This window comes from Antennarius striatus, chromosome 21 (genome assembly GCF_040054535.1).
Source record: "Antennarius striatus isolate MH-2024 chromosome 21, ASM4005453v1, whole genome shotgun sequence".
Classification (NCBI taxonomy): Eukaryota; Metazoa; Chordata; class Actinopteri; order Lophiiformes; family Antennariidae; genus Antennarius; species Antennarius striatus.
In genome coordinates, this window is record NC_090796.1 from 2,868,274 (window position 1) to 2,892,307 (window position 24,034).

At 42.2% G+C, this 24,034-nt stretch overlaps 2 protein-coding genes across 2 annotated transcripts; one reads left to right on the forward strand and one right to left on the reverse strand.

Annotated features, from left to right (window-relative positions):
- Positions 1 to 2,510: 2,510 nt before the first annotated feature.
- On the reverse strand, positions 2,511 to 6,003 carry LOC137588363 (transcription factor Sox-8-like). Its single transcript, XM_068305413.1, has 3 exons — positions 5,304 to 6,003; positions 4,313 to 4,518; positions 2,511 to 4,219 (listed from the first exon to the last, which is right to left on the reverse strand). Exons 1-3 carry the CDS (start codon positions 5,714 to 5,716, stop codon positions 3,462 to 3,464), a joined length of 1,377 nt encoding a protein of 458 aa, XP_068161514.1. The 5' UTR covers positions 5,717 to 6,003; the 3' UTR covers positions 2,511 to 3,461.
- Positions 6,004 to 7,203: 1,200 nt separating this feature from the next.
- Positions 7,204 to 22,631, forward strand: lmf1 (lipase maturation factor 1). Its single transcript, XM_068305414.1, has 11 exons — positions 7,204 to 7,420; positions 7,668 to 7,977; positions 8,213 to 8,223; positions 9,353 to 9,501; positions 16,372 to 16,437; positions 18,693 to 18,860; positions 19,373 to 19,553; positions 20,883 to 21,036; positions 21,138 to 21,321; positions 21,409 to 21,521; positions 22,081 to 22,631. The coding sequence occupies exons 1-11, from the start codon at positions 7,210 to 7,212 to the stop codon at positions 22,265 to 22,267; spliced, it is 1,734 nt and encodes a 577-aa protein (XP_068161515.1). The 5' UTR covers positions 7,204 to 7,209; the 3' UTR covers positions 22,268 to 22,631.
- The last annotated feature ends 1,403 nt before the right edge of the window (positions 22,632 to 24,034 follow it).

Genomic DNA, 24,034 nt, shown 5'->3' on the forward strand with positions numbered 1-24,034 from the left:
CCCTCCCTTCAGCCACCCCCCCCCTCCCCCAGTTCAGATTTTGTCTTGTGAATGGTCATTCTACCTGTAATCTAGTGTAAGTATGTAATCTAGAATCATGTCACTGGTTGCTTGATGAAGACGATGCATTGTTAATTTATTGAATGTACAGTTTTGATGACGGTGTGTGTAACTGTGGGGTTTTGCGTCGAGGGGTGTGTGAGGCTGAACCTCAGGCGCAGAAACTGTCACCTGCAAAGTGCTGTTAACAACAGATATGCATAAAAAAACACACAAACTCTCACCGTGGCTTTTAAACATAGCCGGAAGTGTCCGATCCACGCCGCCCAGCGGCCTCGTCACTCCTCAGTCCGACGGCTCCTCTTTTATTTATTGGTACTGTTGTTCATTCTGAGTCATAATAGACAGATTTTTGCTGCTTTAAAGGATTGTAACGTGACTGGACTGTAATTTATACGACACACACAACTGTTTTAGTTTGATTTTTTTGCATCTTGTTTTAAAGAGGCATTGTTCTGCTGACCTCTTCAGTCACAAGTGGGTGTTTGTTTCATTCTGAAAACCTGAACATTAATACAGACCAACGTGAAACCAAATGACACTGTCTGATTTGTCCTCATTGTGTGAGAGGCTAAACATATTTAAAAGGTTTTAACCCAATACTAAAGGATCATTCCAGATAACTATAGCTTGGATACATTTAGGATGAAGAATTAGGATGTGCCCCACTAGTGGAACGCTGTTTCATCCTGCCTGAGCATGACCTCAACCTTTGACACCAAAGGAACGTCTTTTTTCTTCCTGGGATACCCGATATTTAAGACACCAGTGATCACCAGTACTACTTAAATAAGAAATTTCTTTCTTCCTTAATGACTACCACTACTTATACAACGTGGAATTCAAAATGATGACAAAAGCTCTGTCTGAGATTACAGTTTGATGGTGATCCCAGCAGCATTGCTGCAATAAGACGAGGACTGTGTGAATCCTAGAGAGGTTTCTGCTCACTTAGTTCCACATTTTGGTGGAAGTTGTAAAGTTGTGGCCCATCCAGCTGATTTGTTAGGATTTTTCAATGTTTTAGAATTTAAGGCAGACCTGGGCAAACTACAGCTACTTCTGTTTGTTGTTAGTGCTACTTCCCTATGAAATGTGTGCAAGCGTGAGCTGTTTTATTCTTTCGATTATCAGTATCAACTGCTCAAAATATTCAATTTAGGGCATTTTACAATTGAAGGAAGTTGAGCAGAATTACGTTCAAGTTATATTTGGTGTGGCCCCCTGACACAATTCAGGCTTCTCATGTGGCCCATTGTAAAAATGTACTGCCCACCTCTGCAGAGCATGCATGATGGGAATGTAGTTGCATAATTTGTCCATCAGATGGTGATCTTACTTCAGAACACATGGTAAAAGTTAGTCTGCGAACCCACGTCATCATCGGGCCAGAGTAAAATTAGAGACGCATGACAAACTCAAGGGATGGTTTGACATTTTGACAAACAACGCTCTCATGACTGTGTGTCAAAGATATTACACAGACTTAGCATTTTAGCGTTAGCACCGGGGCTCAGTCAAAGATCTTGCCTTTTTTCTTTATTACACAAATTTTACTCACCTGTTCAAAACTCCTGTCTACATCACCTGTCAGCAGAGTGTTGTGATCACAGCTGCTAGTTCCTTATAGTACAGATGAGCAGAAGCCCTCAGACTTTCCACACTTCATAACCCCGCAGCTGCAGATTTCCTTTTCAAAGATGTACTTTTCAGTTATAATATTCATTAATAAACATGATTTGAGGATCTGTAGCAGCTTTCACACTTTCAAAGGAGCCACAAAGACATGCCAACTGAGAGAACGTGGTGTCCATCCATCGCCAACGTTCAGAAACTTGGAGAATATTCACGTTGAAACTGAAACAAAACCTCAAAAAGACACTTATGTGATGGTTTTTACTTTCATTTGTCATCCTGTTTCTATGCTTCACCAATATAAAAGTATATGACCCTCATAAATCATTTTGCAAAAGGAGCTCACCACGTGCTGGTTTTGCACGCTCGCAAGCGTGACCCGATCCTTTTGGTGTAAATGTCACCTGATCATCTCGCCACCCTTACACAAACTTCTGCATACACGCCCTGGTACCGAGTCGTGGAATTATGGCTCAATCAATGTTGCCTCTGTCTGGCCGTCTTGTTGTGTTTGGCAAACAGGTTGTCATGTTAAACCGCTCAGACAGTGAGCCACTGAGCTGCAGCTGGCAGGTCCTACCCACACAGGAAGTGTTTAAGAGTGGGTGGGTCCTCAGGCCGACAGCTACCGTGTTTGTCCTGGAGATAATATCATCAGTGAGGTGCGGGAACATGCAGTAAACACGTAAAACTACCAACAGACTAAATGCACTCAGATTTTTAGATCTATTTTGTTGGTGGTTCTTGTTTCAGAAGTATCTTAAAAGGATGTTACAGAAAAGTTTTAAGATGATAAAAAGCACAAGGGATTGTACTTCAGATCCATTTTATTTAGCTAGAACACAGAGGTGGATTTAAGGTGGTTCCAAGGTTGATGAGACACCTTCAGTTGGGTCCGGAGAGGATTTTCACAAACGATGTTTAGAACAGTCGATTTTTTATAATTCTGATACAAAAATAATAGTTTCCTTTTAAATAAAAAATATGCGTTGCATCTACATGAGCCTATTAATGCTTGCATGCTTTGGCCACCCACTTCACACCAGAGTTAGCTGGGGTATGTCTAGGACAAGCCCCCCCCAGTTCATCACAGGGGGCACATAGTGGAGAACATGGAGTGAACACACAAGGAGGACATGGAAACCTCACGGTTTTAAGGTGGATTTGAACCCGGGACCGTCTTGCTGTGAGGCAACATCACTGATCTAATCTCTCTGCAAAAGGAGTGTTTTCCAAAATGTTAAATTAATGTTAACTATTTTTTTTTAATGAGGCTGATGGACGACATATTGTGACCTGAAGTTAGGCAAGACTTTTATTTCCCTACAGCGTCTGACGTAGCCTTTACCCGACGTCCGGCATTGATTGGGAGAAGATTCAAAATACTTTCCCTCTACAAAAAATACTCTTAAAAGGACCAAAAAAATAAATACTCTAAATACAAATCCCTCACACGGTGGACTTTGAAGGCGGAAGACGAGAAACTCAGCCAGATCAAGGATAGAAAAACTGCTGTTAAAGCTGAAACTCCCTGTTTTATATAGGCGCTACTTGATTACCAACATTTCATTAGTGCTGACTTTTAATGGAAACTTTTATTCCAGTTTAAATGTCAGTTCTCTCAAAAAAGAAAAAACACTGAATCTTTGTTAACCTTTTTTTCTTTTCTTTTTTTTCTACCAATAATGTCAGCCATATAAAGCTCAACAGTGTTCAGAAATCCAAACTGTCCATATGGATAACTTCAAGTCCCAGTCACTCCCCCTTCAAGGCCTGGTGAGTGTCGTGTAGACTGGCTGCTCCCAGCCGGAGGGGGGGCTGTGAGGAGGTGGCCCCAGGGCCAGGCTGTTGATCATCGGTGTGGCGTAAGGCCTGTGGGAGTGGAAGTACGGACACTGGTACAGATGGGCCGGGTATCCAGAGATGGCGCCGTAGAAACTGGAGCTCTGAAGGTCAGCGTAGTCAGACTGGTTGGTGGAGGATGAGGAGGAACCTGAGGAAGGACAGACGCCTGGACCGAGGGCAGTGTATTCAGGTTGTGGAGGTGGAGGGGTGGGGGTGCAGGAGCTGCTGTAGTGACCTGGACTCATCTGCTCAGTTTTGATCTGCGGTTTTTGGCTGGACTCCTCGTGAATGTCACCGCTGGAAGGAGCTGGTGGCACCCCAGTGGAAGTCCCACTTTTGGTCGTCCAACTGGGAATGCTGCGGGAGGTTGAGTGGATGCTGGGCAGGACGAAGGATCCCGATGGGTTATGTCCGTGGTTGGTGTCTGGTGGAGTTAGGACAATGGAGGCGTGGCTGTTAGAGGGGAGATACTGGTCGAACTCACACACATCGATCCCGTCAATGGTGCCGATGACGTCCGTGCTGAGCGCTGAGATGTCCACGTTACTGAAGTCGATGTTTTGGCGCCGGGAGGAGGGAAGAAAGCCGTTGATGCCATCTACAGGCCGGTGGCCTTCGTGCTTGTTCCCCATGTGGAGGTCTGTTTTAGGGGTCGTGGGAGGTGTGGGAGGTTCATGACCTGGAAATAAATATCAAGGAACACCTGATTAGTATTAGCATGACATAAAAAAAGGCAAAGTTGTACGTAATAAAATCAAGACCATCGTCCCACCTGTCCTGTCTGGATGGTGCTGATGGTGCGTCTCTCCTGACTCTGTTTTATACAACCCCTGCTGATGCTGTGGCTGGACCAGCTCAGGTTTGGCACCCTTGCGTCTGCGCGGCTGGTACTTGTAGTCGGGATAATCTTTCTTGTGCTGCAGCCTCAGCCTCTCAGCCTCTTCGACGAAGGGACGCTTCTCTGCTTCAGAGAGGAGTCTAAGGAGGACGGGAAGGACTCACTGAAGGCGACGATTAACACCGACCATTTAAAAAACCTACAACTAAATCTTTAGGTCAAAATGGGTAGTTTGAACTATGTTCCATGTTTAGATTTGATTTAAAAAAAATAATTACCAGATACAATAATTGATTAAATTATTTTTAATTACACAACTGTTTTTTAAAAATATTTTCAAAATTTATTTACAAAAACAAAATCTGTTTTCCATTATTTTGAATCCTACATTCAGGTATATCCTATCGTATTAAACATTTTTTGCTCAATTCCACATAATTCAGCATGTATTCACAACTCATAGTCATAGACATTATGTCGTTTTTAGCTTGAGCTGAACTGGGCAGGTGTGGCATTTCCTGCTCATTACTTTGAAATTACCACTAAAATATAATGGTGGGTATTTTGACCTGAGATCACCTTCTAACCAACCGACATGGAAATAATTCTGAAAAGCTTTTGATAATCTAACAAAAAAACAAACAAACACATTGTCATGGGTGTGAAAATAACCTCCTTGGTGGGGGGTGGGGTGGGGGGATGAAATAAATAAAATACCACTATTCTAATGAGCGCTCACTGTATACTTTGTTAGAAATAAACTTTCATTCTCTCAGCAAACATTCATTCATAATTTAATTTATAATTCCAGTCCTATACTGAGCACTGGTCACATTTAGTAAAAACCCTCTTCTGGATAACCCCAAAAATGTGTTTGGCTACATTTCTGGGGTTATCCATCGCCAGTTTGCCCGGTTTTACCCACCGCCACAGTTTGCCCAGGGTCTTGCTGAGCTCCGCGTTGTGGAGATGGGGATACTGGTCCGCCAGCTTTTTACGCGCGGCCTGCGCCCACACCATGAACGCGTTCATCGGCCGCTTGACGTGAGGCTTGTACTTCAGCCCTCTCTCCCCCTGAGGGGGCATAGGAACCAGGGACCAGTCATACCCCTTCAACACCTGCGACACCGCGTCACGGATGCACACGGGGAAGCGCTCATTCTCCGCCTTGCTCTCCGGTTTTTGCGTAATTCCGAAATGGTGCGCAGCCTCCAGCTTGTCGGATCCCGTTGGAGACGTGGAGGTTTCTGAGTCGGATCCACGCTGGGACACGGGGCTGTCGCTGCCAGCTGGGCTGCGGGGATGATCTGTCAAGGACTGGTTCTCTCCAGTCATCATTGGTGGATGAAAAGTTGCTTGATGGTCTCAGTGGATCGGGCGCCTGTACTGGAAGACTGTTTAAATTCGACCTCCAATGTAATCCAGGGTTGCTCCTAATATTTTTTTCTTGTTACTTTCTTCCACAGTCAGGCAAGATTTGAGAAGTCTCTGCTTTCTTTTTAACACTTCAACTCTCCACCAGCTTGCATCGGTCCACCCCCTCTCTGATTGGCTTTTACAAATTTCCGTGACTAGAGTTCCTCCTAGTTTGCCACCAAGTGCCAGGCTGATGCACATAGTTGTAAATATTTGGCTGCATTTCTGAATTAAAACGCACATTTCTAAGGAACAGTTTGGATATGAGTCTACACAATTAAAGGCTGATGTTCTGTGTTTGTTTTGTTCCATTTCAGAGATTAAGGGATATTCTAGATGTTTCAGTGCTACTTCAGGATCAGGGGTCTCATTCACTGTCAGAGGAAAGCTGTACTGTGTTTAGTACATATTTATCAGAGCTGGTGATCTGTGGAAGTATGGCTATGTCAAAGCTGATCCTGGCATTCAATGTTAAAATTGAATTTAAAGTAATTAATAAGAAATTACAATCCAATATTATAGATAGATAGATAGATAGATAGATAGATAGATAGATAGATAGATAGATAGATAGATAGATAGATAGATAGATAGATAGATAGATAGATAGATAGATAGATAGATACTTTATTAATCCTGGAGGAAAATGTAATAGATAAGAGTGTTTGCGGGTTCATATTAAGCTTTGATTTTTTTTCTTCGTTTTTAAAAAAAATGTGTATTAACCTGTATTTATTTTCTGTTATTCATTACTATTACTGCTACTGGGTCGGCTGGGCTCAATTGTAGAGTGGTCGTCAGTGGTTCGATCCATCCAGTCCACATGTTGAAGTGAAGATACTGAATTCTGAATTGCTCTCAGTGGCTGTTCTACTGGTGTGTGTGGTTGTTCTACTGGTGTGTGTGGTTGTTCCACTGGTGTGTGTGGTTGTTCCACTGGTGTGTGTGGTTGTTCCACTGGTGTGTGTGGTTGTTCCACTGGTGTGTGTGAAGGTGTGAATGGTTACCACTCCTAAAGAGCAGGTGGTCCCTGTCACCACCGCTGTGTGAATACTAGGTGAGGGGTATTGTAAAAACTGAGTGGAGAATCAGAACAGAAAAGTACTTGATAAGTAAAGTCAGTTTAACATTTACTATTATTATATTATTATTATTATATTATTATTATTATTATTATTATTACTACTACTACCACTAAAGTTCTACTCTATTACTATTACTCCTACCTGTGAAGTTAGAGAAATATTTATCTTATTTTTTTAAAAGGTAAGTATTCCTCTATTAACTGTAATATAATAATAATAATAATAATAATAATAATTATTATTATTATTATTATTATTATTATTATTAATATTATAATAAATCGGTGACTTCCGTGTGTGTTTCGTCACGTGACCATGATTTCCGGGAACATGTCGGCCACCGAGGACTCTTCTGGCAACTCGGTGCGGAAAAGACGTGTCGGCAGCAGTGAGCCGGACCCACAGGCAGCCGACAGCAGACAGGAACATGAAGGAGACTCCAGCGGAGCGGCGGAGAACCGGAAGGGGGTCCAGTCGCTCCGGACCGGGACGTTCTGGCTCACTCGGGTGGTGCTGCTGCGCTCCGTCGCCTTCATCTACCGTAAGCAGGCTGACGGTCCCTGAACGTCTCACCGTCCGTTCGTCCGCTCCCTCCACGGGGGTCAGGATCACGTGACTTCACCTCCTTCATGGATAACGGAACCGTGTGGTGCCGGAGTCAGTAGAACCCTTTAGAACTTTATCTCATGGGAAAGTATCGGATAGCCACATTTAGAACACTTTTAATTCACATTTAATCCACAGAGCTCTGAATCCTGTTTTTCTCTTGTTTCCTCTCTTTCCCTTAGTTGTTGCGTTCACTGTCGCCTACAATCAGAACAAGCAGCTGATCGGGGAGAATGGCTTGATGCCCTCCAAGAACTACCTCAACAGCGTCAAACGCTACGTGGGGGGTAAAATAGGCATGGCCGCTTTCACCTACACGCCGTCCATCCTCTGGTTGTTGGACTGGAGCGACATGGACGCCAACCTGGATGGCATTGCGCTGATGGGGATGCTTCTGTCTGCGTTGGTCCTGGTGATGGGGATGGCGAACATGGTGATCATGGTGATGCTGTGGCTGCTCTACCACTCCCTGGTCAACGTGGGACAGCTGTGGTGAGTCTGGGATCGGCGCCCCAGGACACAGTCTGGAATGCCAGTGGAATTATTTGGAAATGAAGGACACAAGTTTCCAAAATATAATGATTGTGGTTGGTTTCTTGAATGTCCAGCTCCATATAGAAGTATATCAATAAACATTTTATTCTTAAATTGATTGCTGCTTCTTTCTGGTCCTTTAAATGTGGACGAACACAACATGTTTTAATTCCTGTTTTCTGTCTCTCTTTAGGTACTCCTTTGGTAAGATTTCAACTGAAACACTAAATCCAAGACTCCTTCTTTTGTTTCTCCACATCCAATAGAGGAAGAGTATCTGAGATGAAGCATTTATGTGAAGTGCTCAGGTTTGAATGTCATTTTGTCACTCGTCATGTCATCTTCAGATCCACATCTATGGGCTGTAATCTAAAATATTTTTTTAACAGTTATTTGTCCGCTCCCGTTACGTCATTCATTCGAGGTTTGTGTGGACGTTCTTGGTTTCCACCTTTTCTCTCTCATCCTCTACCTCCTGGATGAGTTTGACACGTGTGGTTTTTAAAGGAAATTCCTCATTAGTCTTTTTGACAGTCAGCATGAAATTTGATGAATACGTTCATCAACCTCTCAGGTTGAACTGTAACTAATGCAATAACATGAGCAGTGTCAGCAGTAAATGTTGTCAGTGTACTGGCATTAGCATTTAGCTCTAAGTACATTATAAAGTCCTTGTAAATTAAATTTGCTGATGAGTAAAACTCTACAGTAGTGGAACGTAGTCTAATGTCCTTAGACATAACTTAATAAAACAGCTCATACATGCTGATACGTTGATATGAAAGTAATGTAGGTAACACTGTACGCACGACACAGATGTCTGCTTAATTTATGCTGTAAGGTATGATTGGCCTCACATGGGCTGGACAGGGACGTCCGAAGGGCCTGATGTGGCCCATGGGCCGTAGTTTTCCTAAGTCTGCCCTAAATTCTACAATATTGATAAATCCTAAACCTGTAAAAAAAAAAATATTGGGCAATTTTAAATTACTGTATTTATTTTATCTAATTTGACTAATTTGTGTGTACTAATTTACGATTTGTATGACGTGGGCTGGACAGGGACGTACGAAGGGGCTGAATGTGGCTCAGAGGGCAAAGTTTGCCGAGGTCTGGAGTAGATTGTGGATCATGTTTAGCCTCATATCTGACACATCAGACAGAAACTCAAAAATTATTTTGAAGGAATGTATTTGGTGTCTTCTGAGGCGCCACAGACTCTCAGAGTGTGTGTGCAGTCGATGGAGTGTGAGCAGCTTGTGGCATTAAAGATGTCTGCACCCTTAGAATAGAGAAAGTCACGTTACACATGTTGTTCTGTTGATTTGTCCAGGCTGGGAGAGTCAGCTGCTGGAGACAGGCTTTCTAGCCATTTTCCTGTGTCCTGTGTGGACCCTGTCCCGGGTCCCCCGCCGCTGCCCCCCCTCCCTAATCTGCATCTGGACCTTCAGGTGGCTGATTGTTCGCATCATGCTGGGAGCTGTGAGTTATATAAAAAGAACCACTCAAAAACAACACAAACGAGGCATTCAGATACTGCAACATCCCACGACACCACTGAATTTTTACCCTGACCTACTTCCATAGGTCAGGGTCATTTACTAAAAGACCCATGATCCAACATGTAACCGGTGCATTCTATTTGTAATGAGGTCTCAGAGATGTGGACCTAAAAAGGTTTAAAAGTGAAAATTTGACCTAGTGACCTAGTGACCTAGTTTTCCAAGGTCGAGGTTGTGATCTAATTTTCGTCCCTTTGCCGCTCTGAATATTACGCCTTTGTTTTGTCTTTCTATCTTCCTGAGATATTTGCAAAAATTTCTCAGGATAGATAATAACTCAGACCATAGATCAAAGCACTAGCTTTGATCTATGGTCTTACTCACACTGGCCTCCCTCCTCTTTCTATCTTATCTGGTTCCTGAGTGTACAAAAGTTGAAATTAGACCTTGACCTAGTTTTCTCAAGGTCAAGGTCATCATTTAATTTCTTGTCCCCTTTGCTGGACGGACGAACACACACACACACACACACACACACACACACACACACACACACACACACACACACACACACACACACACACACACTGACAATTACAATACATCACTGCTTTGCGGGATGTAACTAACATCAAGACATTAATTTTAAATTTGAATCAGTTTCATTCTTAAAACTCATTTCCTGTCACCAGCACCTTGAATTACACGTTTCCTGTCTGGAGGTCCCTCAAGGCTCTGGTGATATTTCCCTCTCAGAGGAAGTAGATGTGTTTGCATTTAAACACACCTGAGTACACCCAGAAAGTCACCCCAGATAAATAAAAATATCATAATTCTCTGGGATATTCCAGTGTTTGCTCTTGTGTTTTTAGACCGTGCTTTTGGAGCAGTGTCTTTACTATAAAAAGCCGTCAGTATTTGGAAATCTAACCTAAATATACATTGGGCTAAACAACATTTGTACTTGTTTGACAGTTTCCATGGTGAGTGTTGGACCACCAGCTCATTTCATTTGCCAATCGCTGCAGTTAGCGCCGATCCAGCAGGGTTTTCAGTGTTAGGAGAGCAGAAACACGAGAACAGCCTCCGCTCTGTTTGACTGGAACTGTCTGCATAGACAGCTTAGTGGTGGGAATTACTTTATGCACCAAAGAGTAGAAGGAAATGTAAAATATTGATTGACAAAATGATGGAGTTTCATGGTTTTTTTTAATGCATTTAATTGATGACGTTTCTGTTCCAGGGAATGAATGATTTTTAGGGACAGAACTCTTTATGTATGTTCGTATTAATGATATCTATGGTTATAAAAGGTTATGACTGATTAATAATTAATCTGGTTGATATTTAAGGGTAATATTCAATTAGTCGGTTTGCCAATCATCAGTATACTATTTGATGAATCAGAAAATGAATTTCTGTCCCCAAGTCCTGCCTTCGTTTAATGTTTATGTACGTAGGTTAAATCTCCACCAGTGGCATTAGTTGAAGGTGTCGGCGTCGTTTTCTATGCAAAGCATTTCCACAAGTTACCATAATACAGAAACAAAAACTGTTGAACAACATTTTCAAACATACTGGGGGTAACAGATTCGATTTTGATGATAATCCAGATTTAGAAATGTTCATTTCCATTCTTTTGTAATTTAAAACAATCCTGCATTTGAGTGCGCAGAGATGAATGTTGGCTATCATATATTCAGCATTCATGTGTCGCCGTGTCAAGTAATGAAAGCCAGACGTCAAACGACAAAGAAATCCGACTCTTTTCTTAGAGTAAGCAGTTCGTCTTCAGTGACGAAGTGTAACCGTCATTCCTTAAATCGACATTTGCACGAGAAAGATTATGATCTAATAGCTCAGCTTGAAACTACGACGCTGAATTCCATGGAGCTCAGATTCCGTCACAGTGTTTAGTTTGTGTGCAGCTCAGCCTCAGCTCCTCAGCGTTTGATCCTCTCGGGTCATTTATCTGTCTGACAGCCTGTGGTCCACCGCTGCTCTGCGGCTGCTCAGGGTTTCTGCTGCTTGAGGACGACGTGGCTTCACACACACTTCAAAGGACCTCTCAGCTGTAGGAAACGAGTGTGAGAGGGGCTGTGTGAGCCCACCCATCTTGCTTCTTGAGTGTGTTTCCGCAGCATGTCAAAGAAATGTCCCAAATCGACCCCGCGTTGTATCCGTAGCTTACCCATCATGATACTTACTGTCATGATGCCACATGTCACAGCAGCAAGGAGGGAGGGGGAAATTATGTAGAAATACATTAAAATGGTTAGGGTATGTTAAAACTTGTGTTTTCTAATATAAATTAGAAACACACGTCTATAAAAATGAAATATTAATCAGATTTTTATAGAAGGAATGACATGCAGATTATTGAAGCTTGATTATAAAAAGCAAAACCATTACCTTTGACTGAGGTGAAGCGCCACTTCTTATTCTAAATTAACTGGCCCACTAGAACACACACACACACACACACACACACACACACACACACACACACACACACACATAAACACTTCCAACGTATCGCTAACCTTAACTACAAATATACCTTTATAAATAAAAGATATTTCAGATCGCGATATCTTATACTAAGAGCAAAAATGTTTGCTAATCACTTCCTGCAGTGTGTTCGGAGCGTCTCTTTGATATAGGCTCCAGCAACCCCCGTGAACCCAAGGAAGCAGAGGAAGCAGTTCGGAAAATGAATGAAATTAATGATTTTATTTCCCATTAATGGTTTTTCCCATAAGGTTAGCGTGATGTTTTTTAATTGTAATGAAAACTGTTGGCAATCTGGTTAAAGTTATATAAAGTTGAGCTCATGTAGCTCATCTAATAACTGCATGGTAAATATATATTAAATACTATCTTCATGTATGTGTAAGTATGGTGCTGACTGATGTAGTACCTCTTGTGACCCTCTTTTTCTAATAAACCTCTAAGATATTTATTATTATTAATAATTATGAATAAATTAATAACTAATAAAACCAGTGAATAAAGGGGTCTTACAAGTTTTTTTTTGTCACAGAATGACTCATGAAGAATGAAGGAGTCGCCTCTGATTCAACCTTTGAAATTTTGAGAAGAAACATTTGAATGATTCATGTCTCCAGTTTTGTGCTAATGTGCTCCTGCTCCTGTTTAAAGTGCTGGCACAGCTGTTACGAGTTGGATTACACATTTCTCTAGCTGGCAGGAACATCTCCGTTAAACACTCCCAACGGTTGGAAACATTATCCTAGGTGGGGAGTTTTAGGTGTTAAACGGGATTAGAGAGTTTCTGTGAAAAATGGGGTTTTGTGAGTGCCGATCTGATCGGTTTGCTTGTTGCTGAGAATTTTGGGGATAAAGTGTTCTTGGCACAGTGACTCATCCAGGGTGTTGGTCCGGACCTGTTGGACTAGAATGGGGAGGCTTGGCTGTTATGATAAAATACAGGAATAGCAGGGATTTGAAGGTGTTCATGTCTAGTTGCTTTCTTTAGCACTGCTTGCACAATGGCTCTGACTTTTTTTTTGGAAAATGCATTTTGATTTAACAACGTGTCCCTCTCAGATTTCTAAAAATTAAAATGTGATTGTTTGTATATGCAGGAAAGAGGAGGCAATGGGACACAAGTGAAAACAATCAGTAGAACAAGTGTCACCAACAGGGAATGAAATAAATAGACAAGAAGTTAAATCAGACTCAGATCTAAATCAAACCTCGTGAAAAGAAGCCGGACGAGAGATTGTAATCTGCAGCATCACTTCTAGATTTGAATAAAATCCTGAACACTCCTTTGAAACATGATATTGTTAGTTTCTACATGCTGGAAAAATGCCATAACTGTTTTTGTCAATGTGCTGAAATCAAGAGCAGAAATGAGTCCCTGCTGTGGCGCTGCCCCCCCCATTGTTTCCAACCTTGCCATCGATGTTGGGTTCCAAGGTAAACCTTCCCTTGGCTGGTCTCTTATGAAATGCTGTGGTTTACCTCAATTTTGTCAATTTCAGTGCACATGGAAAGCATTATATGTGAACTTTAAAACAAATATTTTGAAGGAAAAAAAATCCTTTTTTTGTTGAATTACTCGCTTCTCATGCCACTTATATCGGTATATCCTGTTGACAGATCGTTTCACGGTTTCATTCAGCGATGAAGTGGATGTACAGTTCTCAAGATTTCTTTTCAAGGAAGAGGAAACTCATGAGCATATCCAGAGGCGGGGGTCTTCACCCTCCAGCTCACAATCTGAAAACTCTTATTTTGTTTCAGTCACACCATAACTATCAGCAAGTAAATTAAATTAATGCTTTAAAAAAGTGTGATGGGAGTGGATCCTGCTTTCCATTAAAAATTGATGACACATTATTCTCAAAATGATATCTCATCTCTAAGAATAAAGTCAGAATTCAGAAAATAAAGGCAGGATTCTTAGATTAAGGTCAGAATTCTGAAAATCAAGTCAGAATATAAGGAATATAGTTAGACTTCAAAGAATAAGGTCAGAATTCAAAGAATACATTCAAAAAACTGAGAAATTAAGTCAAACTTTTGAGGATTAAGTCTGAATTCTGAAATAAAGTCTAATTTCAAAAATAAAGTCAGAATCCTAACTTTTTTTGTGCCAAATATAATAATAACCAAAATTATTTTACACTTTTGACTTAAAAATTAGTATAAAGGAAAGTGTGTCATCAAGTGTGTTTCGTGTTTAAAGTTTAATATAAATTGTGTTATTATGTAAAATAAAATATTTGTATGAAATAATATGCTATACAAGGTAAGGTACAATTACACGTGTCACTTTGTGAAGTCAGAGAGCCAGTGACAAACAAGGAATAAATTACTAGAATAAAGAAAAGCGTGGCCCCTGTGTGGCCCCTGAAAAATCCCAGATAAACCCATCTTCACAAGGAAGACCGCCTGAGCGGATACGTATCGAGCACATGTCAGGATCATGCTGTCCTCTGGACACTCGGACGGATCTGTTTGTGTCACACGTCCGTATATCAGTTCTACCTGATGACATGTCAGCGTCTCATGACCCAAATGAATTATCTAGAACGTCCTCAGCCGAGTTGTCTGGACAGTCAGCAGCTGCAGCCAACAGTCATGGTCGTAATCACAATGAAATGTCCCATTTTATCCAAATCTGTTTAGAGAGGCTGGCTGCTCATTCATTCCACATTCCATGCCAACCATGTGGCCGGGTGAAGTGTCAATATTGACAGTCTCGTGTCCTGGATCGCTCAGTGTTTACGGACTTCATGTGGTAAAAGAACCCAGGACGTGTTTCTCAGTCTTCCTTGTCCAGTTTGAGTTTTATCTCGTGTTTCCTGTGGGAAAATCCACCTAATCTTTTTTAAAATATGATTCATTCAATCTGTGATTCATGGTGAATGAAGGAATATCATGTTTTTATTTACCTGTCTCAGTTGTAGGCGGCCAGTGACAATCTGGGAAACATCACCCAGATAGGTGTAACTGCTGTTTTTTTTTTAATAGCAGCAGGATCTGCTAGTTTTTGACGATGTGTTCATAGTGGTGAATATTGATCATGAGCACTGTGCCAAGTACAGCTGTGTACTTCTCATGTTTTGGGTCACAAACCAAATTAAAAAAGTAAAATAAATTTAAAAAAAAAAAAGCTACATCAGCTAAATGGCAATAACTGGTGACGTCACAGTCTCTCTATCTGATGCAGGAAAACAGTGACAGACGTGAAGCGAAAATCCTTGAAATGTTCATAAAGTTTTTAAAATAAAGCATCTGGAGTAGTGCAAAAAAAAAGAAAAGAAAAAAAGAAAGGCAACGTTCTCTAGGAAATAAGGCTTTTATTTTGGTGGTAACAGTAGAAACAGACTTAATGTCGGAACACAACATCATGAGGACGTGCATCCTTAGCAATCGTGATGTTTTTCTGATCCGTATCACATTTTTCGTAGACAGTCTGCATCCATGTGCCAGAAACAAGCACATGGTCCTGGTTGTCTCCTGGCTGGTCAGAGTCCGTTCCTTTTAAATAACCCCATTCTGTGCTGCGTTCCTCCAAACGATGAAAACTATTACCATAAAGATGAAGCAACAACAGAGCGTGGATAGTGACGCACCATATAGTCAAACGTGTCAGCCGGACTCCCAGAGCTCCTTCACCCCAAAAAATAGGATCTGAACACAACTTGTCATAACACTCCCAAAAGTCCACCTCTCCATATAAATGACACTTCTCAGTGTACAAAACACATGACTTCATTATTCACATTGACAACCACAGTTCGACACGAAACTGTCTCTGTTGATGCTGGAAATACGGGAATTTTTGGTATAAAAGGATCAAAATCATACTGGATCTTTAACTCTGTTAGTCCGGAGCGCTGCAGCAAATAGAGATTAAAAGCATTCCCCCGGTGCTGTGTGTACGGGACGCTGTGCACTGATTTCAAAGAGGTATGGATGGATCCCACCTATATTTCATTCCACTTCTTCACACCTCCTGCAGCTCTAAACGTTGCTTTTCCTTGTTGTTAAATTGCTAAACTGACTTTTACTGGTTTTTGTGTCCCGACGCTCACATCTCCTCCTTCTTGTTGAACGGAGCAGCATAAAGATTGGAACTTTAGTAATGAATGAGATCAATTTCTGGTTTTCTTGTCCTTGATATGTCTAAAATGAGTTTGGGGGCCTTTAAATGCCCGCCTGATTAAATCCAGATTGTATTCACATGAATGTGACTCGCTGCTTAAAGGTGTGTGTTTTTTTTTTTAAATTTTAGCATCACCACTAGAATTTAATGCATCGTAAACGGGAACACATGTTCTTATGTTTGCTGTCTTTCTTTTTTTATTTTCAGGGTCTCATTAAAATCAGAGGCGACCAGTGCTGGAGAGACCTCACCTGTATGGACTACCACTACGAGGTGTGTGTGTGTGTGTGTGGGTGTGTGTTGTATTTCTAACTGTACAGGAGTCCACCAAACTCAACACATTATGTTGTCCATTCCATGTTTTACATGCTCCTTTTCTTGCGATCAGTCATGTCCAGAGGTAAATATGATCCTCCGTTCTTCCACTACCTGAAAAGATTTGTTTCCTGACTGACAAACCAACCCTATGTAACCTCGTTGGCGATGGTATTTCACAAGGCTGTACGCTGACTTCCTGGAAAGGCATTGCACAAAACAACCACAGCCATGAGCCACGTGCACTGAAAATAATAATAAAAAAAAAAAAAAGCACTACCCAACAACAACCGGTGACCAGTTCGGGACCAACTCGCTCTGAAACTTTGTAATTTGTAGTTTTTCTTGCAAGCAGATAGCCGGCGCGAGTCAAGAGAAGACTTTGTAAACGTCCTGAAGGCTTGTTTTCCTCGATATTCAAACGACAACACATCGCATCAGACTAACCGCAGCAGACAAACGTAACACAGTAACTCCTGTCATGGGACCTGGGACAGCAGCCTCTTACCCAGACCTGAAGGCTGTTTGCTTTCCCCTGGTGAACCACTTCTGACCCACATTGCTCTGTGTCACCAGCCCGCAGTGGGAGGAAGGCCGTCTCCTGTAATTAGCAACGACTGGAATACACTGGCTCCTTTGAAACTCACTGACTGGACATCACACTCATGAACACTTTAATAATACACCATTGATACTCTGGCAGGCTGCACTACAATGGGAGCGGAGTGTAGACTGTAATACACTGGCTCCTATGGGTCTGGACAAGTGTTGCAGTTGGAGAGTTTGTACTTATGGGTGACTAATGGACACGAATAAAGAATCATATCCTTATTTAAAATCCAGGAGATACATTTTATGCTTTTTTTTTGTGTGTAATTTTGGGGGGAAAAAAAAGTCTTTTGGTTTCCTGGAGAAATGTTCCATTCATCCCTGAATCTTTAGTTCCTCTTGTTAGAGGAGATTTAGCTTTCGGATCCAAGTGGGTGATACGTTATGAAATATCTGCTGTGGGATTAACCATTTCTCGCCTACAAGTCCCAAGTCTTTAGCCTCAAATACAAAGTCAACAACTTCTTGGCGTTAATCCAGTGGATTTTGGTGATAATCCAGTGGAATGGGTCGCGTCCAATAACAGTTTGACACCTTTGGCTTGAGGTCAGATGTCAAACGTGTCAAAGGTTGAAGTACAAGTGGAGTCGGATGGTGTTTCTGGTGTTTCTGTTCAGGTCAGGCTAAAGTCATCGGGTTTTACCTGCGAGTTGACTGCGTTTGTTAACGTTACAAAATGTGACGTCACCTGAAAAATCACAGCACCGACCGTATTCCACCTCAGGTCAGTTAGCCTGACCCGCTTTCACCTCATCAGTCTCAAACACACACACACACACACACACACACACACACACACTGGCGCCAGGTGAAGCCTTATTAACCCCTCTAACACACTGCTCCTTTTCAAACCTGCAGAGGAAGTGCAGACCCCCCCCCTCCCCCCTTCCCGACCCACGGGCTGATCTGTGTTCTGTTTACCCCGGTCGGTTCTTGTGACGCAGCCATTTTGCCGACCCGGTTGGGTTATTTGTCTGTCTGCGGCCGTTGGCTCTTCACCCACGGATTTCCACGGGTGTTTTGGTGAAATCCAGATTAAATAATACTTTTTCTTTTATTTCTTTTGCATAACTTAAAAACAGTAATATTTCAAACTGCTGTGGCAGAGTCTTTTTTCCCCACATGTATTCCTGTGCTGTATTTGTGTTCCACCACCTCACCTGATGCTTGTTTACGTGTGTAGCTATTACACGGTTTGCGTGCTACCACCTTCCATACACATCCCTAATCACATGTGCACAAACACCGCTCTGTGTGGACCTAGTGACTTTTTGTGTGTGTGTGTGTGGGGGGGGGGGGTTGCCCTCATTTAAATAAAGTTCCAGCTTTATTTAGACACGGAAATGTCCCTGCCGAGGCGTGGCACCACAAATTACTCACAATCCCAAACTCACATGAGGTTCTCCTGCAGACAACGCTTCCATTATGCGATCAATGCATAGATCCTTTGAATAAATACATAAATATTAAATACATATGACATATATGTAGATATTTATTTAAATGTCTTGATAAACTCAATGATTGTGTGTTTACGGCCTCCTACTTTTGTCTCTGTATCAAAGAGGAGCTGAAGATCGTCAGAGTTTCGCTTTTCTTTCCAGACGCAGCCGGTTCCCAACCCCATGTCCTACTACATGCATCGTGCCCCGTGTTGGTTTCATCGCTTCGAGACGTTGTCCAACCACTTCATCGAGCTCGTCTTGCCCTTCGCCACCTTCTTGGGCAGACGGATGTGTATGGTCAACGGAGCAATCCAGATCCTGTTCCAGGTAACCGACTCCTGCAGCCTGACGACGTCTTTTCAAATACAATTCAATGCTGAACTTCTCTTTTTTTTTTTCCACGACAGTGGAAAAGATGGACACTACACTCATGATTACGATTCCAATCACTAGAGATGAACAAAAACTCATTTAATCAACAGAAAAAAACCCTTGTACTCTAATAGTAATGCCTCTGTTTTGGTAAAAGGTTTGTTTTTGCTCTGAATGTGTCATTTTTGTTCATGATGAACGATAAAGTTTGACGTTTTAACCAGCGGATCATGTCTGACGTAGGAGGACCCGGTCAGATCATCATTATCTCATTAAACATGTTTATTAGCAGATGTAGGGGGGTGTTTTATAACCATTATATGTGTTCTATTGGATTCTCTGTCACCGTGTATTTAATTTGAATTTGACCATCATGTGCTGTTGATGCCAAGTTTAGGCCTAAACTTAAACTTCAAGAAGCTCTTCCTCACCACCTGTGTGTTTGTGTCCCGTCTATCGTCATGTAGGTGGTTCTGATAGTGAGTGGGAACCTCAGTTTCCTCAACTGGCTGACCATTGTTCCCAGTCTGGCCTGTTTCGACGATGCATCACTGGCTTTCTTGTTTGGCTCTAGGGGGGGAGCCAAGAAGGCAGTGCTGGAGATACAGAATGAGGAAGCAGCCGGACGCAGCCCCAAAGCCACCAAAGGTATCAAAAAGATGTCTGAGGTCTGGAACGGGACGGAAATATTTGATATGACCAGGTTTTCTGAGAGCATTTCATCATTTTGTATTTTAGTTGCAGAGAAGAGATTCTACCATTAAGATCACATTCTTAGAATATCTCTTAATCCAGTTTAACATCAGACTAAAATTTCTGCAAAAGTCCAATATTTTTGTGATGATTATTTAGGAAATTTCAGTTATTATGGAATTATTCAGCGTCTGTCTAAATATTTGTCCCATCCCTCTTAGTTCTTAGATCTCCAGTGTACAGGTGAATATTTTATTTAACCTTCTTCAGCACAGAGTAACAGTAAACTAGTTACTCAAAGTCAGATCTATAGGAAATCTATTGATGAGATTAGATCATCAGATCGTCTTTTTTTTAAATGGTTAGAGTACAACTTTATTTATCCCTCAAGGAGGTTCCGTCAGGGAAATAACTTACTGTTTTACTATTAATATTTTATTTATTCTGTTTTATTCTAATTTATTCTATTATATTCTATTTTCTATTCTATTTTACTATTCTTTTTTATTTTGGAATTAAATACAATATGTAGACAGTGTAGCCTGGGTGTAGCCAAAAACAACTGTATAGCCAGTAGTCGAGGCTAATGGGTCCCACGGGCTGAAGTAATGCTGGTCTGGTCTCCTTGCAGGGTGCATTATGGGAAGAAAAAGGAATTAGCACTTGGACAGCTGAGTTGCTGTGAGAAGTATGACATATGGTTTACTGGAATTCAACGTGATGCCGCTCACATTTTTACAATATAGACTTGTAAAATGTGTTAAAAGGGAGAACGGCCCCGTTCTAATTGGGCTCCCTGGACCCATTAGCGTCTTTAAAACAGGCTCCTACCTGCAGCCTGAGCTGGTTTCAATCATTCCAACAGACCCAGAGAGTCTGACCCATTCTCAGACGCTCTCCCTGGATTGGGCTGATGTCTTTAACACGTAGGGAGTCCGCCGGATCCTAACGTCTGTCAGTACCAGCCGTCACATGATCTAACCGCTCGGACCTTATCCACTGAGGACGGACTATCCTGAATCCGTCCAATCAGAGTGTCGCCTTGTTTTCAGCCGCAGTTTTGTTTTCCCGTCTGTCGCCGGTTCCTGTCGACGTCCTGGAACCGAGATCTTTTATGTGACCCTAAACCAACAACATTTAAGAAGCAAACAAATGCTAATGCAGGCCGAACAAGTTTGATGGCATTTAATCTACTGTAGTGATACCCCCCCCCCCTTCCATCACACACACACACACACACACACACACACACACCCCTGTGTTTATGTGCTGTTTTTATTACAGGGATGTTCGTACGTCGCGTGGTGAACGTCTCTCTAGGCGTCCTGATTGGGTTTCTGAGCGTTCCCGTGGTGATGAACCTGTTGAGTTCCAGGCAGGTGATGAACACCTCCTTTGACCCGCTGCGCATCGTCAACACCTACGGGGCCTTCGGCAGGTACGCCACGCCTTCCTGTCCTCTCATTCGCTGCACATCCAGCATTCAGTTTGCGTACATCCATCACCTCCCATCGCTCTGTCTCTGAATAAACCCGACAGCATCACCAAGGAGCGCACTGAGGTGATTTTCCAGGGTACCCTAAGCCAGGATCCCAAGGACCCCGAGGCGGTTTGGGAGGAGTACCAGTTCCTGTGTAAGCCAGGAGACGTTTACCGCCGGCCCTGCCTCATATCGCCGTACCACTACCGGCTGGACTGGCTCATGTGGTTTGCTGCCTTCCAGGTGAGATGCTGAACGGTCTCTGTGTTCGAGCCTCTCTTCTCCTCTGCCATCCACCTCTTACATCCTGCCTCCATGTCGGCCCCGCAGACGTATGAGCAGAGTGAGTGGGTGATCCACATAGCGGGGCGTCTGCTGTCCAACGACAGCACCGTCCTCTCCCTGATCGACTCCAACCCCTTCCAAGGCAGAGAAACTCCCAGGTAAACAGAGGACACAGGTAGCAAAGGTGTGAGCAGCGTCTCAGTGACACAATAGGATGGTTTGAACTTTAAGGTACATCATCTTAAAAATTCCAAGAGCAGACATTTGTTAATCGGATGTTTTGAAACCCTGAGACAACGTTCATGGATCTACTTTAGCTGTAGAGTCTGTCTGAACTCTTAAGACGTCCAACCACTTCTCTGCTAAAAGGACGAGGAAAGTCAGCTCCAGTGGCGTAAATCCATTTGGATGACAGGAAAAGAGACTGCAGTAAAAGAAACATTTGATATTAAACTTGTTAAAAACACTTGTTTTATCGATCTAAACTGTCCTTTTCTGTTTCAAAGACTACAAACACCTGATAAATAGTGGACTTTCCCAGGATAACTAGTGTAGAGTTTCCTCTGGTAGTCAGTATTCTCTGAGCTGCAGCCCCCTCTGGTGGAACTAGTAGCAAATAACATTGTTTGGATCGCTGGTGCATTTAAACAAACACGATACCCATCTAATTACTACCAGCATTAATAACACACACTGATTTCCTGTCTGCCTCCCCAGGTGGGTTCGGGGGGAACATTTCAGGTACAGGTTCAGCCAGCCGGGCAGCTCCAGTGCAGCTCAGGGGAAGTGGTGGCTGAGGAAACGCATCGGACCCTACTTCCCTCCAGTCGACCTGGAGGGGCTCAGGGGCTACTTCCAGTCCAGGAACTGGCCCCACCCACACATACCCCCACACAGGACCTAAAGCCGTGACCTCCGGCTGCAGCAAATGATCGGAAGACCTCGGGGGGTTGAGCATGAAGTCGGTCAGTTTCATCGAGTCGACTGGATCTGGATCTGGATCTGGATCTGACTTGTTTTCTCACAGTCAGTTGAATTCTAAGGAATGTCGTCATTACTGTGAAATGTGAAAAGATTTTTCTATTTAATTATCAAATAACAATAAAAAGGAGGGAAATATACATTAAGGTTTTTTTTTCTTCACTTGAGACCAGCACAAAGTGATTCGTTCACTTTCCAAAACATTTGAGCAGACATGAGTCATTTAGATATAATTCATGTTCGTAATGCTGCAGTAACACTGTAAGAAAACATTTCTGAAAAAAGATTCTGTTTTTATTTGTAATTTGTGTCACATTAAATAAACAGGAAGGCTTGCGGTGATTGTTCACACTAATTTTTAGCCGTGTTTATGTCAACAGCTTTTTATTAACTAAAGATTAGTCCAATTTAAAAACTGCTCAACGGGAAAATGTTGGTGAGTGCTGACATGTCCTTGGTTCATGATTGGGTGAAGAACAGATGTAATATCATCCAACAGATGATATTACACCAATAGGCCACATTAAAATATAAATAACGTAATTAATGAAACTGAGAAATTAAGCAAACCCCCACAAAGATCTGTCTTGAAATAACAAATACAAATGCACTATGATTACAATTTTAATGTGTAGGGAGGCCACATTATTAGGTTACAATAGTAATAGTAGATTAGGGATTACAAATATAGTGGAAAAACACTTCAATAAATATAAGTATATATGTGTTAGAATAAACAAAACCAACCCATCCTCTTCATCGTGAGCTGAAAACAGGTCTGACGTGGACGTTGTGGGAGCTGCAGTGTCACCTTGTCACCAATAGATGGAGCTCCAGGTCAGTAAAATTATAGGACTTTATGCTGAGTTCCTTTGGCTTCATCACCAGATTTTTCCTCCTCTTTACAAATGAAACACATTTTTAACTCTGGCAATACTCTAGGATATTTCAAAAGTATTAAAAAGTCTCTGCTCAAAAAAAGAGACGATCCGACTGATTTAATCCTGTTTGACTAACCATACTCTTTAATCTTGGTGTCAGATTATTCTTTAATCTTGATGTCAGATTATTCACTCAGTGCAGTTGAGGAGTTGGTCCAGTCATTTTCCTCATTGTGGAACTCTCCCTGTTGTCCCCTGATATAATATTAAAGTGTTTGTGAACAAAAAGAGGAGTAGGTTCCCCCTGTGGCACAACTCCCTCTTCTAAACAAATCTGTAATGGAGCTCACTTCCACAGGAGACTACAGGTGAAGCTCCCCCCCCCCCCCCCCACCCTGATGAACACCTTCAGTAGAAAACAAAATCTGAACTGGATCCCAACCCCAACCTCGACTGTTCCTTGGGCTTCACCTGAGCCTGCTCAGAACCCTGTTTATATCGCCTCACAGGCTTATGACCTGACACAGACGTGTGACATTAATCCAACATTGGAGCTTCCCACACCGGTCGATATGACCATATTGATCACAGCTGCTTTAAGGAGATATGGCTTTATTGATTATCTCCTGTGTTTGTTTGCTTATCACTCCTCATTTCCTCTCAGCCTAATCTCTAGTTTTCTCTGCTTTAATTTGCTTTTCTGACACCAACATGATGTATTTTGACATACATTCACTCATCTGTCCAAAATGTAAGAGTTTTAGTGTCAATTGGCCGACGTCCTGGTTTTTCAAATCCTTTTAAATCCA